General features: G+C 34.3%; 1 protein-coding gene across 7 annotated transcripts in view; it reads right to left on the bottom strand.

Annotated features, from left to right (window-relative positions):
* Nucleotides 1–20,589, bottom strand: part of MTA3 (metastasis associated 1 family member 3) — a 134,844-nt gene that overhangs the window by 52,851 nt on the left and 61,404 nt on the right. For all 7 annotated transcript variants that reach the window (XR_001596572.2, XM_016142241.2, XM_016142239.2 and 4 more), the window contains exons 7-8: nucleotides 10,542–10,644; nucleotides 7,714–7,813 (exon numbers count right to left, since the gene is read on the bottom strand). Coding sequence is in view for 6 of the 7 variants with exons in the window: in XM_016142241.2 (XP_015997727.1) it covers nucleotides 7,714–7,813; nucleotides 10,542–10,644 (203 nt within the window). In the remaining variant the exon portion in view is untranslated. The remainder of the gene's footprint in view (nucleotides 1–7,713; nucleotides 7,814–10,541; nucleotides 10,645–20,589) is intronic.

Raw genomic sequence — 20,589 nt, 5'->3', positions numbered from 1 at the left:
CTATAATGATTTTTCTGATGCTTCTTATATTAGTGTCAAATTCATGGGGGGAAAAGTAAAGAAGAAGGCTATGTATTTAAAAACACAAACAAACTAAACTTCAATTTAACAGAAAGAGATGAATAAACAGACCTCAATACACACAAACAATTCTCCTAGGACAGTTTGCAGTATCTCTAAGCTCATTTAATATCATTTTAAAATAATCATCTGCAATAGATCCTCAGACAAAAAGTGTGTCTAATGTAGAATATTATTGCCTTAATGATGTATCTACAAGGAAAGATAATTCCATTCATTCTAATCTAATCTTACCACCTTGGAAACATGGATATTACTCATAAGTAAATTGACTTTTAAAAAATTATATAAATTCTCGCTCTATCAATTTTACATTCATTTTAAGGACTACATTTATGGTGTAAGTTGATATCTAAAGTGTCAACCAAAAGATTTAAATATGCTGCTGAGTCCAATTTCTTCAAATAATGTAATGACTGTGATTTGAAAACTCTCCTCAAATAGCCAATACCCTCAAGGCCCTAAATGAAATATGTGATTTGAACAGGACTCACAAATAAAAAAAAATAAAGCTCAGGATTAATGGCTAGCATTTTTACAAAGAGTTAATATCTGAAGAATAAAATTATTTTTGGTTAAATCAACTTCCTGTATTAGGAAAATAAGTTAATTGTCTTTTCAACATTTTTCTTGAAGGAAAAATTTTTATTGTAAAAATTATTGCTTGTCTTAAGGAGAAATCATATAGTGATTTTCTTGTAACAATCATAATGAAATGTATAGATGGTCTTAGCTTAATGACCATATTTAAACTTAGGAATCTACTCCAATGATGGTCAAATGGCATGACAAAACCCCTTACAATCAACAATGCTACAAAATCAGAAGAAAGTAAATGAGACTCAACAAAGATTGGAGGGGAAACGCATCACTGTTATCTTCATCTCAACAATAACAACTTTTATTGAACTCTAACATTGTGCCAGATGCTGTTCTAAATTATTTATAGGAATCACAACGTTTAATCCTCAAGTTGATGCTACAAGGTAACTCAGAGACAGACTTTTCGGGAGGTTGGAATGACAGTGCCAGAGTTCTTGTTCAGGACACTGAAGCATCACCTGCTTTCTTTCCCAGTGAGGACGGGGCCTGGGACTTCAAGAGGCATAAGAGCCCAGTGTTTGTGAACATTGTCTTAAATAAAAGTGCATAAACTGTTGAATGTAATTTCCTATGAAATGGTGATGGAAGCTCAAAGATTTGTGAGATAGCAAAAAATTAGTTGTCTTCCACCTAACCTGGGCAGCCGAAGCCACAGAGAGCTCTACACCCCTTAGAGAACCAGGGGCTCAGGAAAAACAGCCCTGAGGCATGCTCTGCAGAGCCACTGCATTTCCATCAAGTTCTACATGCTTGGATATTTTATGAGCAACTTACAGAGGTACATCTGTATACCCTTTGGTCAATCCATACCCCCTAAAGCAGGGTAGATAGGTTTTATTATTATTCTCATTGCAGATGAAGAAACTCAGACACAGGGAGGTTAAATAACTTGCATAAGGCTATATGGATTATAAACTATAAATCCAGGGGGTAAAAAACCCACAGAATCATAAAAGTGTACCCACCATTTATACATCCACGTTCATAGCATTATTCACAATAGGCAAAGGTAGAAGAAACCTACTGATGAATGGATAAATAAAATGTAGTATACACATGCAACAGAATATTATTTTCAGCCTTAAAAAGGAAGGAAATGCTGACACACTAAACATGGATGAATCTTAACAAAGTGACATTAAGTTAAGTGAAATAAGCCAGTCACAAATGGGCAAATGTTGTATGGGTCCACTTAAATGGGGTATCAAGAGTAGTCAAAAATTTACCAAGAGACAAAAAGTGGAACACTGTGGTTGCCAAGGGCTAGGAAATGAGAGAATGGAGAGGTATTACTTAATGAGCACAAATTTTCAGTTAGGAAAGATGAAAAAATTCTGGAGATCGATGGTGGTGATGGGGGCACCACAAAGTGGATACTTAATGCCAGAGAACAGTACACTTATAAATGGTTAAAATGGTAAATTTTATGTTGTGCGTATTTTATTATAATTTTTAAACAAGTGTATCCAATACCTAAATCTTTCTGTAACTCCTGGTCTTCAGACTATGTATACACAGTTCTGGTGATATGATGAAATAAGAATTCATACATTTTACAGATGAGATGTAGTCAGCCAAAAAAAAAAAAAAAAAAAGATTAAAATGCTTAAAACAATGGAATAGAAATAATATACTCCAATGACTATTTAAAAAAAAATCCATCCGAGAGACAGAAATTAATTTGTTCGTCCTCAAGTATTTACTGAACACCTAGCATATATGCCAGGAATTACGCCTGGTGCTGGGGATTCAACAACAAGGAAAGGCAGATATAGTCACTATACTAATGGATGTTAAAAGCTGACATGTGGGGGGTAATGGGAAGGAGAGAGATATAGTCTTGCTGACCTGCTTTAAGGATCTGGGTTTTCACCCTAAATGCAATTAAAAGCCACTAAAAGGATATAAGACAGGAGACAGTAAAATCAGAGCTACATTTTTAAAAGATCAGATGTAATAAAGGAATTAGAAGTGTTTCAGGATAAAACTTCCTCCCTACTAAATCAACACAGCCTGACCTTTCTCAGAACCAGACTAAGCATCAGGAAGCCTAAATTTCTAGTCCTGATTCTGTCACTAATTAAATGTGAGTCTTTATGTAAGTTACTTTACCATTATTTCTAAAATAGTCTAAAATAGGAGATTTCTAAAGCCCCAAACAATTCAAAAAGCTCTTTTCTTAGGACCCTAATCTCCAATGTGCTTTAGTCCTCAGAGTCTAGGCAAAAGAGAAAATGCAGTACCAATATAATTACCTACTCTCAGACCGAGGCTTTGCTTCCGCAATAGCTCCCTAAGAATGTACATGGGCACTCCGTCCCTCCAGCCACGAGGGTGCAGACAACAAACAGGAAGTTAACAGGCTAGAATATCCACCAACTACTACTTACTAACCACCACAGGGATTAGTTTGTTCTAAAGAATTTTGTTTCCACAAAGGAAGTGCGGGGGGGCGGGGGGGGGGGGGAGGCGGGAGGGGTCAATGCAGGTATTGTTGTAAATTTACTTTTTTCTTTGCATATTATAGAAAGTATACTTTTTAATTAAACAAGGATGAAATCTATGAAGCCTCCATGGTTTCAATGTTCTAATAATTATAAATCTTACTATATATCTTAGACTGGGAGTGTTTGAAATTCACAGTCCAGCTATGTTCGCACCAGATCTCAAAATGAGGAAGTAAGATCTAGTGATCTGCAGGCAGCTTAATTACCTACTGTCAAAATATTACTGGTGATCTGACAAGTGGCATATATTGATTGTCACGGATAAATGGATGTGTCGGATTAGAGATGCTGAAAGCCCAATTTTAGTCTTCATGGAAAAGCCACAAAGAAAATCACCTAGAACAGGCTACTCAGGTTCCCACAGTTTCTGAACGAGGCATCTCTGCAGTGGGAGGTCTTCAGATCCACAGTGTGGTTACCGGATAGAGGAAAAAAAATACTAATCTGATATGTTACAGGAATGCAAACACTATAGGAAAAATAAGAACCTGACTTTCCGAATTCAGCTGAATGATGAATCCATTTTCATTTAACAGTACAAAACAACTTATCAGTCTTTCACAAGTTCTTTCAGGGAAACAATCTGTAAAACTTATATTCTCGACATATTAATAATCAATTTTAACCACTCCCACTCATTTTTATAGAAATGCCTCAGGATCTTATATTTTAACAACAAAGTGGAAAGCATACCACTTAGGAAAGCAAACCACAAAGGTGGAAGTCATGGCATCTAATAAAACAAAGAGCATCGACTTCTTCCTGCTTTCACAACTTCTAAGAGATGTCAATTATGGCATTAAAAATATAATACCAACACAAGAACAACATACAAAAAGAGTCTTGAGTAAAGCTGAATCTAGAGTAATTAGAGCAGGAAACCAGGGAATTTACATGTTGCAGACAAAAGAGCAGATCTTCTGTAGTGATGCCTAATCCAAGGCAGACAGCAATAACATTTAAAGACACGCTATTTTAATGAGAATGAAACAGAATGGGTACTCTGATAGACAGGACTCCCTAGCAGGAGTCAAGAACAAATCCAAACCCTGTCTCTGAAACCAGCTGTAGAAACATGCCAAAATACAATTTCCTGAGACTCTGAGTACACTTCTGCTTAAAAAAATAATTATTATAGTAATTAATAATTTAAGATAAAGATGTAATATAGTGACCTCCAAATTGCTAAATACTACAGGAAACAAAACAGAAGAGATGAAAACACTGGAGGATCTGAAAGCACCTGCCTAGAAGGAACATAATAACCATGTATCGTAAAAGACACACACAAAATGGTATTTAAACTAATTAAGGTATATAGGTTGTGTCCTCTTTAAAATGCTTCTTTTATACATGGCCTTCATTGACAGAGACAAATACCGAATCTTGAAAACTGTCCTCTTCCAAAAGAAATTCGACTGCTATCCCACCAGTCACCAGCAGTGAGAAGCAGAGTTACTGCAGCTGCAAGCCAAGAGTCCATACCCTGCTCCTCACCTGGCAGACCCATCTTCAGGCAAATCAGTCTCAACTGTCCTAAGAGCTCTGTACCACCTCATGACATGACTTTCCACTCTCGGTCCTCAGGCAAATTAGAGGGAATCTACTGTATTATAACAGGGATAGTATCCCCAGTTATAATCTGGGAAGCATTATCTCATGAGAAGAATGTTAAACCACAAGAGACTGGGCTTCCTAAGTAACTGTATAGCTATACAAGATAAGATTATGCAACATCAGAAAAAAAAAAAAACTTTCCAGGTTCTTGTAATAGTGTTTATGTTACGGTGTTAGGGAAAGGGGGCAGGGGTGGGGCAGAGTAGAAAACTGTTCTAAATGACTTTGTATTCAAAACAAAGTTCACATGAGACTTAAGGTCTTATCAGCTATCATAATTTATTATAACGTGGTGCTTGTGCAGGGACAAGATATGTAGATCAATGAAAAGTACAGATTAGGAATCCAGAAGCAGATCTAAGCATATCTAGAACCCTGAAGTAAGACAGAAGAGGCATTCATTACAAAATCATGAGGAAACAACAAATTCAATAAAAGGTGGTGGGATGATTAATTTTCCATATGGATAAAAACAAAGTTAGACCCCTACTTTATTCTATTCTTAAAAATAAACCAGATATACTTGCAGTCTTAAATATGTATAAAATGTTAAAACTAGAAAAAGTAGAATAATATTGCAAGTGAAGATCAGACAAAAAATATAAAACCAAGTTACAAAGAAGAAAAAAAGTGAAGAGCTATAAACATATGAAAACATGCTTAAACTCACTAAGTAATCATAATCAGGTAAGTACAAATTAAAATGAGATAGCATGGGGTTTGTAAAAACGTTAAGTCTAAAAATACCAAGTGTTGAAGACAATGTACGAAAATGGATGGAGAAAGGAGAACACTCATTAAGTGCTTGTGGGATTATAAATTTCAACCAGGAAAATTTGGCTGCATGTGGTCAATTTCAAAATGAGCACTGCCCTATGAATCATGTGAAATACTATTTCGACTGTAGTTCTAGCCTAGAAAAGGCTCACATGCATGCTCACAAAGGGAAATGTGTTGTAAATTTCAATGCGGCAAAAGAAAAATGTTTTTAAAGCACTTTAGATGTTCATAGGTAAAAGAAAACATAAATAATGTGGTACAGTATTCTACAAAATACTACAAATACTAATACTACAAAGTAGTTAAAATGAGTGAACTAGGTATGTATTTATTAACATATTTAGATCTCAATAAGCAAATGGCAAAATGTTACAATAAATTTAAGCATACGCAAAAAATGATTATGTTGTTCATGGATATATGAATACACAGTAAAACTATAAAAACAGACTATTATACATAAGAGTGTGTATTATGTATATATAATAATACAGCGGCTACCTCTTGACAGGAGGTAGGGCTGGTGGGGGTCATAAGTACAGACGAAGGAGGTTGAATAGGACTGGGGGAAAATATCAAGCGACTTCAACATTAACCCTAATGGAGGAAAATTATTTTAATCCAAAGAATTAAATTATTTATTTTAGGTGGCATTATGTGGAGTTTTATTACATTATCCTCTGTCCTATTGTGTAATTTGCTATTATTGTTTATAATGCAAAATAAATGGCTAAAAATCAGCCAGTAAAGAATATTCTGCTCTGGGTAATGAGAACAAAACTTTTTTTTGGCTCCTGCTGTACTGTATTTTTCAATTTTTCATTATAAGCATACATTAATTTTAGAATTGGGAAAATTTTTTTTTGGGGGGGTGAAATATTTTTGAACAGAAAAATACATATGGTGGTGATTAGATTCCATGGAGTTCTGGTTCATATAAATATCTGTCAACAAGATTTTGAAGGTTTTTACACATGTTTATCTGTATTCTTGCTTCTTTGGTAGAGTACTCTACAAGTTTTATACAACCAAAATATAAACCTATTTTGAAATCCCTAAACATTTATATAAAATATTACTGTACCAGTGAAGAGAACAATATTTGCTTCTATAAACAACATTCTAGTCTTTAAAAAGGATAAAGAAAGATTCCATAATGGCTATAGACCATGAAGGCTTTCATCACTATAAATGAACAAAAATACAAGAAAGCTTTATAGAAAACAAATTTGGTGTACATTCCAGTATGAATTTTTACATTATTATGATATTTTGTGGAAAACATGTTAAATTATAATGAGAAGGTAATAAAATCTATCATTATATTTTACTCCATGAGAAAATAAAATTGAAACTTTTATTACATGTAATATTGGTCAAATAACCTCACCAAACTTCAGTTTTATCTATAAAATGAGCAACCTACCATGCCTATCTCAAAGGGTTGTGGCAATTGAATATAGTAATTAACTTCAACCAGCAAAAAACCTGCAGGTCTACTTTGCTGGAGGGCGCAGAGAGAGAAGTAAGTGCCAAGCCCGATGACCAGCCAGGCATTAGTGGTATAATTAAACTGAATACGCACAGCTTCATTCGATCACCAACAGAAAAAGGAAACAGTCTTAGAAGATGGCAGCCAAAATGTAATGAAGTAATAGAAGAAAATAGAACCTCTTTCTAATGAACAGACACAAAAACTTTAAATACTGGTACTGAATAAAGGTCAGACAAAAGAATAACTCCTATAACAATGGTTTCAAGAAGTGAAATCTTTTACACTTAAAAAAACTGTAAAGCATTATGTATGCTTTAGGTAATAGATAGAATACATTAAAATAACACAGAAGTGAAAACAAACGGGTGTGAATGTTAAACTGTGTTCCCCAAAATATTTGTTACCATTTTGTACTTACGCCATGAATAGTCATTCTTACTTAGCTCACAAACACAAGAGAGAACTTAGGAATTAGACACTCCAGTTAACCAACATGCCAAGCCAAATCAACCCAGCCAGCAGTCAGCAGGGCTAAGAGCCAAAAAGCTCTCATGTCTACAACAATGCTCTTATGGTAAAATTAAACAAGTTGCAGAAGAAATAAACCCAAAATTTCAAAAAGTGTCTTACCAGGGTAATGTCTCGAGAAGCTGCAGCCGCACTCATATGCAAACTAGGCTGCCTTACAGAACTGCTGCAATCAAGGGCTCGGGCGAATGTCCCAACAGCACTGAATAAACCACAAAAACAAAGAGGAAAAATCAAGGCTCTATTCTTTTTTTCTACTCAAAGAAATACATTTAGGTAGTGAATAAAAACTGTAAAAGAAAAATCAAACAAGTTCTTGGATATTTGAGAATCTACTATCAAATAAAAAGTATTTTCTATAAGATTTAAAAATTGCTAAGACGATTTACCATACGTGAATCATTACATATAATTAAATTAAGAAAAAGTAGGTTATGAGGAATAAAGAAGGGAAAGATCTATTTTGAAACACCATGAAGTAAACAATTTGGTATTCGAATGTGCTCAAAAAATGACAAGTAAATTAGCTTACAGAGTTTGACTATTACTGCAAAGCAAGTACTGACACTCCCCCCCCTTTTTTAGCCCAAATTGTGAAATCTCAATAAGATTTTTTCTTTGAAATATCATCACCCTCTTCCTAAGGGCTCGTCTCCATTTTTAAAAAATTACCATGACACTATCATCATTTAATGATTTAGAAGGACTTCCCATAGGTAAAGAACCCTAACTTTAAGAGACAAAGCATGAAATGAAGTTAAGACTTGCTCCTGTTGCCCGTATTTTAAACACATTAGCTGAGGAAGAGATTTCTTAAACATTTTAAGTAAAATACAACATGTGTGCAGAAAAGTGCACATTGTATGGCTATCTAATTATGGCAAAGTGAAAGCATCCATGTCACCAACATCCAAGTCAAGAAACAGAAGGTAAGAGTACTCCAGAAGACTCCTTCCGGTTCCTTCTGAATCACTACTCCTTCCCTCTGCCCCCAAACAAACCACCTTCCAGGATTCAAACACTAAAGGTTAATTTTGCTCATTTGAGAACTTAAAAAGAATCACACACTATGTACACTTTTCGTGTCCATCTTCTTTTGTTCACAATTATTTGCGGATTCAAACATGCTGTTGGCTATAGTTGTGTTCATTCGTTCTCTTTGCTATGGAGTAGCTTTTGTATGACGCCCTACCCCCAACTCCACTCTGCTGTTGATGGATATTTGTTTCCAGTTTAGGGCTACTATGGATAGTGATATTCCTATGCCATCTATATACATACCTTCTGGTGCACAGGTGTGGGTGTGTATTTAGGAGTGAAACTTAAGATATGTATACGTTAGATGACAGCAAATAGTTTTCCAAAGCAGCTACACCAACTCATACTCGAACCAGCAGGATTGAGTGCTGGTTGCTCCACCTTATCACTAATGCGTGGCACTGTGGGTTTTTACATTTTAAGCATTTTGATGGGATGTGCAGTGGTTTTTGATTGTGGTCTTAATTTATATTTAGATGTTAAAAAAATCAAACAAGATATTACATGCCTCTCCTTGGTGCCTCTCATCCTGGCTTCAAGGAAAAAGGAAACACATGGCCCTTGGCAATCAAGAAAAAAAGAAAATGATAATCAAATCTTGACACTGCAATATCTACTAAACAGGGTAATATGTCTGAGTCTCTAGGCCAGTGGTTCCACTACTGATTCATTTCTACTCCCAAATCTTCAATCTTGTCTATTCCACGGACTTGCTCCTTCCCAGTAATGTACATCAAGTCTCTTCATTTAATCATTTAATGGCTGGGCACGTGGGCTCTGGAATTAGAATGTGTAGCCACCAATACAATGTGTAACTTCCATGGTAACAGGAACTATGAACAGTACTGTCGAAGACTGGGTAAGGCTCTTTTTCCACTGCATTTTGAAAAAGTTCAAGAGAAAATCAGAGAACATAATGAAGACCCTTGTAATCATGTCCGGATCTACCTGATTCCAATATTTTACCAAGTTTGTTTTTTTCTTTTTAAGGAAATAAATATTTTAAATTTTGTTATAGCCCCCTATACACAGTCCCAGAACTCATACATATATGTAATATGCATATGCATACATATGCTCATTGAGAAATAAGATACTGTTCACATGTTGCAAAACTTTTTATAAGTGATCATAGTGAATGTGTTCTCACTCAACACTATTTTTGATTTATCTCTTTGGTACATATAGCTCTAATTCATTCATTTTAACTGTTGTCAAGCAATATTCCATTATTGAGTTTACCTCCATTCATCAATTGCTTGCTGGCATACTTTTAGGTTTTCCCAATTTTTCCACTAAGACGATACTATGATAATCTCATTTACCTTCTACTTTGCAGCAATTCCCCCATGAACATCATTTACCTCTATAAGTAAAAAGTAAAAATAAATTTTTATCCCATTCATTTTATCAAGAAAAAAGGAAAAGAGGGCAGGCAGAGAGGAAGTGAGCAAGCCAGGCTTAGAGCTCTCAGGGGAAAGCCCGATGCTTAGCAACGGGCCTCCCTGTTGCAGGGGGGGCATGGATGCAGTGAGGGGGATTCAAGGCACGCATTATTACTGGCACCTGAAAAATCACTGCTTTAATTAAAGTTATAGGATTTTAACTTTCCTCTTTATACATTTCTGTATTGTTTACATTCTTACAAGGAGTATTTAGTAATAAATTAGTGGAATATTAATTAGTAAAATTTAATAAATCTATTTTCAATTTTAAAACAAACTAATGATAATAAACTATATTATTTAGGAAGTGGTGTAATATATATTTGGCTTTATTACAAAACTAGAAAAAAAATATGCCCAATAAAAAACAAGTAAAATTTAAAGGAATACATATAAATTCTTTCATATAAAGAAAAGATGTTTTTGACTCAATAGTACCAAACTCACCGTGCTACAACTAAAAATTGGTCAATTTGTCGATCTGTAAGTGGGCTATTTGGGTCCCAAACTTTAACTTCCAATTTTGACTGCTCCCTCTCATCTGATTCTCCTGTCCGAGAACAAAGGAAACAGAATCTTGTTACGAGATACATACACTGTCACGTACAATTGGTGACTCTAGTCACCACAGCACTAAAAATGTAAGGTGAATGTTCATAGTTTCAGTACATTCTTTCAGACAACAGATGTAGAGCACTCCATAAAGTGAACACTGATAATAACACAACCAAATCTTAACCATTTAACATTTTCGATTAGTCATTAACATGTATTTCCTGGGTACCTCTATGTGTGAGTCACTAAGTTTTATGCTAAGGGATATAAAGACTAAAAAGAAAGAAAAAAAAAGAAGCACTCATGCTGCAAGATGCTTAAACTATGATAAATAATAGAAGTGAAAAAAATAGATGTCATAAAATAATGTATACATTCTGAAGACTACAGAAATCCTTTGAGGCTAGCTAAGAACTGAAAGGTATGAATGCAATGGCAGAAGAAAAGGACTTAAAAAATGAGAACATGAACAAAGCTATGACATAGACAGAGAGGTAGCTCATTTTGTCAGGAGTGCATTAAGGGAGATGAGAGGAGATAGCTAAGAGAAATAGATTATGAGCATGTTACTGAAAACACTGCATAGATTTTCTGAATAGAGAGGTAATGAGAAGCCCCTGCCTTCTTGGGAAGTGACAAGACCAGAACTAACCTTCACATCTCACATTTAGCAATGGTATATAATTTGTTCTACAGAGATACCTGACGAAGACAGAGAGACTTGGTATTCACAGTGATAACAGAGAGCAGAGAGAGAAGATTTAGGAATGTCAGTGACAGCCTGTATTCAACAGGTAGATTTCAAGCCTTAGAACTATATAAACAGTGGTGGCATTAACAGAAAAGAAACAAACAAGAGGTGAGTGAGGGCTGAGGATAATGTAGGATGCTTTGTTTTAGGAATATCTCAAAAGGAGATATAACTATCAAGCAGGATTCAATGTCAGAACAAAGGACGGTAATGGAAAATAGACTTAGGAGTCGACTGGAATTTTGATTTACAGCTATGGATTTCCTGTTAGCCTGGGGACTTTGTTTTGGGCTTTGTTTTGCTTTTGAATCACTCCATCCATAATATCAGGCAGTGCCTTGCACTGACTGACATACTATGAAGCTAAACATTCCCTGCTAACTGACAAACCCAGGCTATGGGCTTCTCGTGTTCAGTCCAATTCAGGAGCAAGCGAGCAGCATCAATGGCTTAAACAGAGAAAGGGGGAGGGCAGAATCAGCCATTTTGTCTGCAATCTTTGAGGTCAGCCCTTGCTGTCAAGGGGGGACTTGCCCATCTTGCCCCCGTTTGAAGGTAGGTAACCAGAGAGCAATCACTATCCCCGATATAAAGAAGCATAAGCAGAACAGAGAGGAGCAGGCCAAAGAGATCTAAAGTATTTGAAAGGGCTTCATTTTTCATTGTTTCTGTTTACAATTCTCAGCATGCTGAGCCAAGACATTTAACATTAGGCTCATAGTTAGAAACAGAAAAATATGCAAATTGTATGAAACTTGAGAAAGAAGAATGACACCATTACACTCCCTGTATCTTCAAATAATATATTTTAAGATAAACAGTAATGGTAAATGGAAGGGAAGGAAGGAAGGAAGGAAGGAAGGAAGGAAGGAAGGAAGGAAGGAAGGAAGGAAGGAAGGAAGGAAGGAAAAATAGTAGTGGTAAAAATAAATTTGAAATCTTTATTTTTAAATAATACAAGATGAAATGACAATGGTATTCAGTATTAAGCCCCTCTGTTACATATTCCAGAACTTAATGGTAAAACTGATATTTACTTTTAAAATTCTAGTAAAATTGATATATTTCAATCCCATCCATCCATTCTGTAGCACACAGCAGTAAGAGAATTCAGTATAAGAATTCTAAAATGAATTCTCTGCAAGCAATAAAAAACACTCCTGGATGCACTTATACTAACACCTAAGAAACAGACAATACCATGAGATGAGAACAAAAATAGCAACAAAAACAGAGACAATAAATATAGAAATGTTCTATATCAAACAGTCACTCAGACTAAACAAGAATTCCCCATTTTGGATTCACCATATAACTACATTTTTATCACAATGTGATCACTTCTTCACAGTAGCTTTTTAAAAGCTCTTGAATAAACTTATTTAGAATCTGGTAGCTAAATTCTCAGCTAAGCCAGCAGTATCTTTGGAATGGTCTTGGTAACTGTGGTGAAAGCCAGAGACTGAACCAAGATTATTGCTTCTATGTTCTGGTCATGTTCATTCCAGTCACTGAAATAATCTCACTTCCCTCTTCCATTTATGATAATATATTCAAGTCCTATACATCATCAAATAGCCCACCCAGTTCATGAAGATCTTCCTAATTGATGAGTTCCTACAAAATATATTTACCAACTGCCTGATGGTATATAGTATCCTATTTTTGCTTCATGTGTTTTTTTTTTCATAATTTTAAAGAAATGCAGATTCAGCCATGACTTTAAATGTGTTAGCTTTAACATTGCAGCTATATTTTAAGATGTCTATAATATATAAATAAAGTACTTCTTCAGTATATACTCTTAAGAGTACATAATGTTGTTCAAAGACTATATGACACTGTCATCCTATAAGCCTTTTCTTGGAACACTGGAAATATTCTTGATTCTAAATACAATTAATTTTCTTTACACCGCTCACCAAAATATTATACTTTTTATATTATAGTTAATTCGGAAATATATGAAGATACCATTTATCACTATTTTTGTTTAATATTGTTCTGAAAGTCTCACCAATGTATTAAATTATGAAAGATGAATATAAAAAACTCAATAGCATTCTAAACAAACAAAAAAAATAATGTAAAAACACATTCATTGTGGTCAAATGTAAAACACTAAGAAATAAAATTGAAGGCATGTTTTTCAAAAGAAATTACATGATGACTTGAATATAAATAAAAAGTAGAGATTAAAAATCTTAAGGGTATAATTTTTGTACAAGTAACTCAAGGTTAAAATTAACAAATTTTAGTCTTGGAACCCAATAAAATGATCCAAATTACAAGTCAATTCATAATTACAAAAAACAATATTATTATGAAAAGAATAAGAGAATTAATTAAATTGTGTGGGATTATAAGATATAGCAACATTAATCAAACAATGTTATACCAGCATTAAAATAAACAGAATCAAAAGCACAAAAATAGACTAGATCATGAAATAACTTACTTGAAAATTTAAGCATTATTATAATTATATAAATTAACTAATAATATTAACTAATATTTATTTAGTGCTTACTATGTCCCAAAAACCATTTACGGCAGGGTTTCTCAACCTCAGCGCCATTGACATTTTGGGTCCAACAACTCTTCAGGGTGGCGCTGTCCTGTGGATTACAGGATGTTCAGCAGCATCCCTGGTCTCTACACACTAGATGCCAATAGCATCCCTACCCTACCACCTGTGTGACAACCCAAAAAGTTTATAGATATTGTCTAATGTCCCTTGCAGATCAAAACTGCCCTGGGTTGATAATTACTGTTCAGATGGCTGCAATCAACACCTGTTTACAGTTAACTGTCATAGGCTGATGTTTTTAATTTGGGCGACATCCACCACGTTGTTCAAAAGCACATTCTATAAAATTACACACTAAAAATAATAAGGTTTACAAAAAAAAAATTGGACAAAACTCTGAAAACATATGGAACTTGGTAACTAGAGCATTCAAAAAAAAAATAAAAGTAACAATCATAATAAAAATACTAACACAGCTAAATATCCACTGATGTTTGTTTGCACCAAGCACAAAGGTCAGTCAATCTTTTATCTCCTTAAAACTTTGGACTCATGCTTCCTCCACTAAGATATACGTCACTGTACACAATTTCAACAAAATTAAAACTAGAATCCAGGGTGCAGGATTTTTTGGACACTGGGGAAAATATCTTCATAGCCCCTTCATCTGTAACTTCAAGCTTCTCTGTATAGTTTTAATACAGTACAAAGTGCCACAGATTTTGAGGTGACTAAATCAGCCACTACTTGCATTAAAGGAAGGTACTTCAGTAGAATTTCCATCTATTTTCCTTAAACTGTCTGTGAGAATACTTGCTCTCCTGATTGCTGGAGAAAGTCTCACATAAACTGACCCAACTTCCACATTATACTGTCATTTTCCTATTTACCAAATGCATATGGGCTAATTCAGATTTTAAAAGTATGTGTTACAGCAGAAGAGACTGTACTAATTTAACTCTAACTCTCAAAGATAGAGACTTCCTGAAGTTCCCAAAAGCTGATGAGTTATTTAATTAGCAGCAGTAGATAGTATCGGCCAGGGGAGAAGCAACTGTGATAGCTGACAATGGGTGTCAGATGCTGTGCTAACTGAATTACTTCATTTGATCATCACAACACTATTATGTATGTACATACATTATTATTCCCATTGTAAAAAGGAAGAAATGGGAACTAAGAGGGGTTAAACAGTTTTCCCAAGGTTACTCAGTTAAAACAGCAGAGCCAGGTTTTATCCAAACTTGTGAATCCAGAGTCATTGTAGTTTAATAATTTATGTTACTATTATATTTTCTAAGAGTTATAAATTTTAATTTAATATGTAAATAGATTTCTTTCCTAAATTTTCAGTGTTTCAATACAGTGAAATAATTATTCAAAACTTTGCACATTATTTTTTCTATGGAAAATTCTGTGGGTGCTTTACTCAAATTCAAAAAGATTATTTAAAATCTCACAGAAACCTTTACCTTCTTTTGCAAACTACATACTTATCTTTCCAGATCTCAAGAGTTCATCAGATGGTGGGCAGCCGTAAATGAATTTAAAAATTCTAAAGTCACAAAAAGATTTATTCACTAGCAAGACAAATGCCACAACAATCTCTTAAAATCCATCAAGACACGTTCACAAAGAAAGCAAGCTTATAATATATTCTGGCATGGTGCTGATGCTGCCACCTACTCAGGATATTAATTCAAGTTCTGCAGCCCATGCCAATGCAAACTGGAACCTGGCTACTGGTCAAAATGTACCCACTCGGAGTATCAAAAGGGTTAGCAGGCAGAGACTGCAGCAAGGCCTAAATATCAGTTCTGGAATATGATGTTTTCTACTATTTAATTTCCCTGAAAACAGGTCCTGGCTACTACATATGAAAGTTTCTATGATGGTAATGTCCATGTTTTTACATTAGATTTAATTGCCAGTATACCTATTTGCAGTCCTACATCCTCTCCCCTAAAAATATATTAGTGAAAAAAGAAAAGAGGTTCTTTAAGTCTTGCATCTACTTGACTGCCTAATTACAACTGGAAAGAAAATTCTGGAGATGCTAAATGCCTTAAGCTGATATAAAAGTCCAAAGTGCTTTCTTTAACTATGATAAAAAATAAAAATAATAAAAAAAGTTTTTCTTTGTTAAAGTTGAATACTTACAAATAAAGCTAACAAATTCTAAACCTAAAAATAAGCTTAACCAAAAAAAAAAAGCTTAACGAGTAATGTATAAAATCTATATGACTAATTCTATATTAAAAAAAAAAAAAAAAAAAAAAACCTCCCACAAGACCCCAAAATACCCTGGAACAAAAGGAAAGATAGCCCAGTTTCTGGTTAAGATGTTTCAACATCATCAAAATGTCTGTTCTCCCTCAAATAACTCAAAAATTAGTTGCAACTCCAATAAAAATAGGAAGGTAGGTTCTTTTTACTGGTTTTTAGTCCAGCTGATAATTTCTTTAAAAACTCACTTGGAAAAAATAAGAGGTGGACTAGCATCATCAGATATTAACACATACTACAAGGCCTCTATAATTAAAAGTAAGTTACCTGAGCAGAAACAAACAAACCAGTGAAACAGAACAGAAATCTCGAAACAGACCCACACACTGCTCAATATTATAAAATGATCAATCGCCTCTCCAAGTAAAATGTAATATTAATATAATTTAAATCAGAATCCTAGCGAAATCTGAAAGAAATTAACAAATTGATGATAAACCTCACTGATAAGAAAAATATTTTATAGGAGACCTCTCTGTTAAGAAATTTTAAAAGAACAATAGGGAAAACATGCCCTACCATAAAACACATATTAAAAGATAGCTAAACTTGGATCTATCACACAACAAAACATTGCAAGGAATATGAGTTCATGGATCTCTGTAATCCTTATGTAATAGTCTGGGAGAATATGCTAAATTTATAACAATAGTTAATAGAGGGTTAGAAGAGATGCTCCGAGGGACTCCTGCTTTTGTTTCTAGTATAACTGCATTATCTACCACAATTCCTATTATTTGCAATCAAATAATCTTAAGATTTAAAAAATGGGAAGAAGCCAAGAGAATACAGTGGTGCCCCTTTGTTGCGCTATGTTACAAAGGGACTTCATCATAGACACTTCAAACTGTGCGAAGTTTATCTGGGGATTCTGACTATGTAATGAAAGAGGTAGGATTCTAAGTGGTATGGAATACTGAAAAGCAGCCTTCAACTTGTCATTCTCTGTATCCTACAGTTCCCTAAGACACCTCAAGAGATGCAATGGGGGCTTCTCCCCACACCTCGCCCACAATGACCTGACTTTCCTTTATCATTTAAGGTCATGTTGTATAATAGTTTATTTAAAGAAAGGGTTCTATTGCCTGAAAAAAGTCTGTAAAGCATTCATCCAGAAGAAACATTATGTTAAAGGCAATTAATACTCATTAATGAACTAAAAGATCTATTATATTACTGAATATTTAGTCAGATTTTCTAAATACAAAGAATGCCTTTGTCAGATAACTGGCATAACTCCCTAAATTCCGCACGCTATTTAGAATCATTCCTCTTAACTAGAAGAACCTCAAGTCCGTTTTGACAAGGACTATAGAATCAATTGTTGCATTTTATGTATTATTTCATTTTCTAAAATAGTTTTTTAAAAAATTCTAAACTAGGTAGATGTGTTTTCCAAATTATATCACTCTGCCTTTCAGTGACAAATACTATATTTAAACAGTTTTTCGGATAAATGAGAACTCATGAGATTCCATGATCGATTTTTCTGCCTACTGTTATTTGAAACTTGCCAACTTCACTACTTGGTTCAGCATTTATCTTAACATGAGCAATACATAAAAATTTCTAGACTTATTATACACACCTAGGCTTGTGCTCGGGGCTCAAGGGAGAACCAAGTAATCAATGACTCAGGCAGTACAAAATTTTAAAAGTCAAATAATAAAATTAGCATAAAATATTATATGAACATAGGTCTCCACGGTTTGAAGAAGGGAGAGATCAGAGTTCAGGAAGGAGTAACAAAGGGCTGCTATGGGGATGCGGAGCTTGGTCCAGGTGCCTATGCACACATGAGCACTAGACATGTTCCTGGCCTGTGTGCATAGATGGACTTGCTGAACTATCTCCTAGAAGCATATACATTTGTCAAAAACTCAAAGAAATGTACAATAAAAAGAGTGAAATTACTTACTATATATAAATTATCACTGAATTAAAACAAGAAAACCCCACTTGTAAATGAATACCTGTAAGACAATTTGGTATTTTATACAAAATTTCAAAAACACGTGCCCTATGATTTAGTAATTCCACTTTTAGGAATATATTTTCCAGTTATATCCAGAGTGAAAAATTATCCTTTATACTCATTGCAGCACTGCTTGTAAGATTTTAAAATCAAGCATTTTCTCTCAATAATAAATACTTAGTTAACAGTTAGGTACAGTGATATAGGTCTAACACAAAACATTACTATAAACATTCGAAATTATTCCTAGAAGACAAGATGATCTGCATAGATCAGAATGCCAATAAATGCAATCTCTCAGCCTATAATAAATACTCACAGTGTAGTCAAAAAAACTATCCAAACACAGTTGAGTACAGACATGGCATTCTGTTCTCCAAGCTTAATCATTATTGGCTGACCTTTCCTGCTACTTAAGTTCATGAAAGTGCAGAAGTCTACGGTCTAGCATTATTCACAACCATCCCACCTACCTAAGGCTGACATCAATGTGTACTATGGTTCACAAACTACTTTGAGTATCTGCTGATTCAACTTTTCTGCATACATTTTCTAGAAGTAAGGCAGGGTAGAGAGAAGAACCTAGGGAAGAACTCATATGCTTTAATAATCGGAGGGCAGAAACAAAATAGAGGCCTTTCTGTGTGTAAAGCAAATCACTCACAGCCCTTAAGGAAAAGACTAATAAATCCCAAACTTCTGGATGACAAAAAAGTAAATAAAATAAATTTAAAATCACTATTTTTTCGTCAAATAATAAAGTGGGGAGGATGTCTGCAATACTTGTGGACAAAGAGTAAGCACTTTTGTATTTGTTTACCTTTAATATTCAAAGAAGTCTTGCTAAGACATGAAAAGATAAAAAAAAGTAGAAAATCCATAAAAAAATTATAGAAGGGCTAAAGATAATAACGAAGGCAAGCATAATCTCAACTTTAAAAAAATTTTTTTTAAATAAACACAATGAGATATCAAAATGGGAGGGGGGCCGTGAATGGAGAGGGAGAAAATCCCTAATAATTGTAGTGTTGGTGAAGACATCTGGTTCTTAAACATAGCCTTTTTGAATGGCAAAGAAACATTTTCAGTATCTAAAATGTATACATATCATTTCACTTCCAAAAAGTTATGCTTGAGAAATATTTACACAGCATAAATAAATGTAAAGATTTTCTAGTAGCATCATTTGTAATAACAAAAAATATAAACAACTAAAAGTCTATCAACAGGGGACCAGAAAAAGAAGTTCTGATACATCTATGTAAATGTTAAGAATTGTACAGTCACTAAAAATAAGTCATTCTACTCATGAGGAAAGATGCAAAAGATACACTATTAACCGAAAGAAGCAGTTGTAGACTAACATGTGCAACCTGCCACACTGCACATGGACCACTTCCAGATGAAGCATAAGCCAAAGTGTGAACAAAACAAATATACCCTACCTAATCATGGTAAATAAAAATGGATTTGGAGAGAAGGAAAAAGCATGACATTAATTTCCTATGTTATACATTTCCCTATTTTGTGTTGTATTTTTTAATGGTAAGAATGTTTTACTATTGTAATCAGAAAATAAAGGGTTTGAGTGTACATTTGTAACAGGAAAATATAAATTATATCTTGCTAGGAAAATGTTTGTAAAATGCAAAGCTCTGAATCTCTCTGGTACATAATCTACTGAGATCAGCCACAATCCCTACTAAAATTTAACTGTTCAAAATGTAACTGTTTCATGGCCTCCTCTGATAGATGACTTAAGGGCATTTAGGATTTCAAGGGATGAGTGTTATCACAATAAAATGCAAGTTCAATAACATGAATGCTCTCAAGCTTGTATTTAAAAGAAAAACACAGTCAGGAAACTCATAAGAATGTGAAATCAAAAATGAATAATTATCACAGCAGCACAATTTACAATAGCCAAGCTACAGAAGCAACCTACATGCCCATCAACAGACGTTTGGAGAAAGAAATTACAGTTCATATATACAATGGAATATTACCTTAGCCATTAAAAAAAAAAAAATGAAATCCTAACATTTAGAACGACATGGATAGACCTAGAGGTTATTATGCTGAGTGAAATAAGTCAGACAAAGACGAATACCATATGATTTCACTTATATGCAGTATCTAAGGAACAAAAAGAACAAACTAATCAAAAACGGACTCACAAATATAGTGGACAATTTGGTGACGGACAGAGGGGAGGGGGGTTGGGGGGTGGGAAAATGGGGCGAAGGGTTAAAGAAGTACAAATTAATAGTTGATAGCTGGGCACAGGGATGGGGTGCACGGCAGAGGAAATGCAGTTAGCATTAATATGATATTTAGGTGGAGGGCCAGGGGAAGGAGGGAGCAATTGGGGGGATCATTTTATGAACTATATAGATGT

Source organism: Rousettus aegyptiacus, unplaced genomic scaffold (assembly GCF_014176215.1).
Source record: "Rousettus aegyptiacus isolate mRouAeg1 unplaced genomic scaffold, mRouAeg1.p scaffold_m13_p_7, whole genome shotgun sequence".
Taxonomy (NCBI): domain Eukaryota; kingdom Metazoa; phylum Chordata; class Mammalia; order Chiroptera; family Pteropodidae; genus Rousettus; species Rousettus aegyptiacus.
The sequence above is the reverse complement of the archived record's forward strand: the minus strand, read 5'-3'. Positions and strand labels throughout refer to the sequence as shown.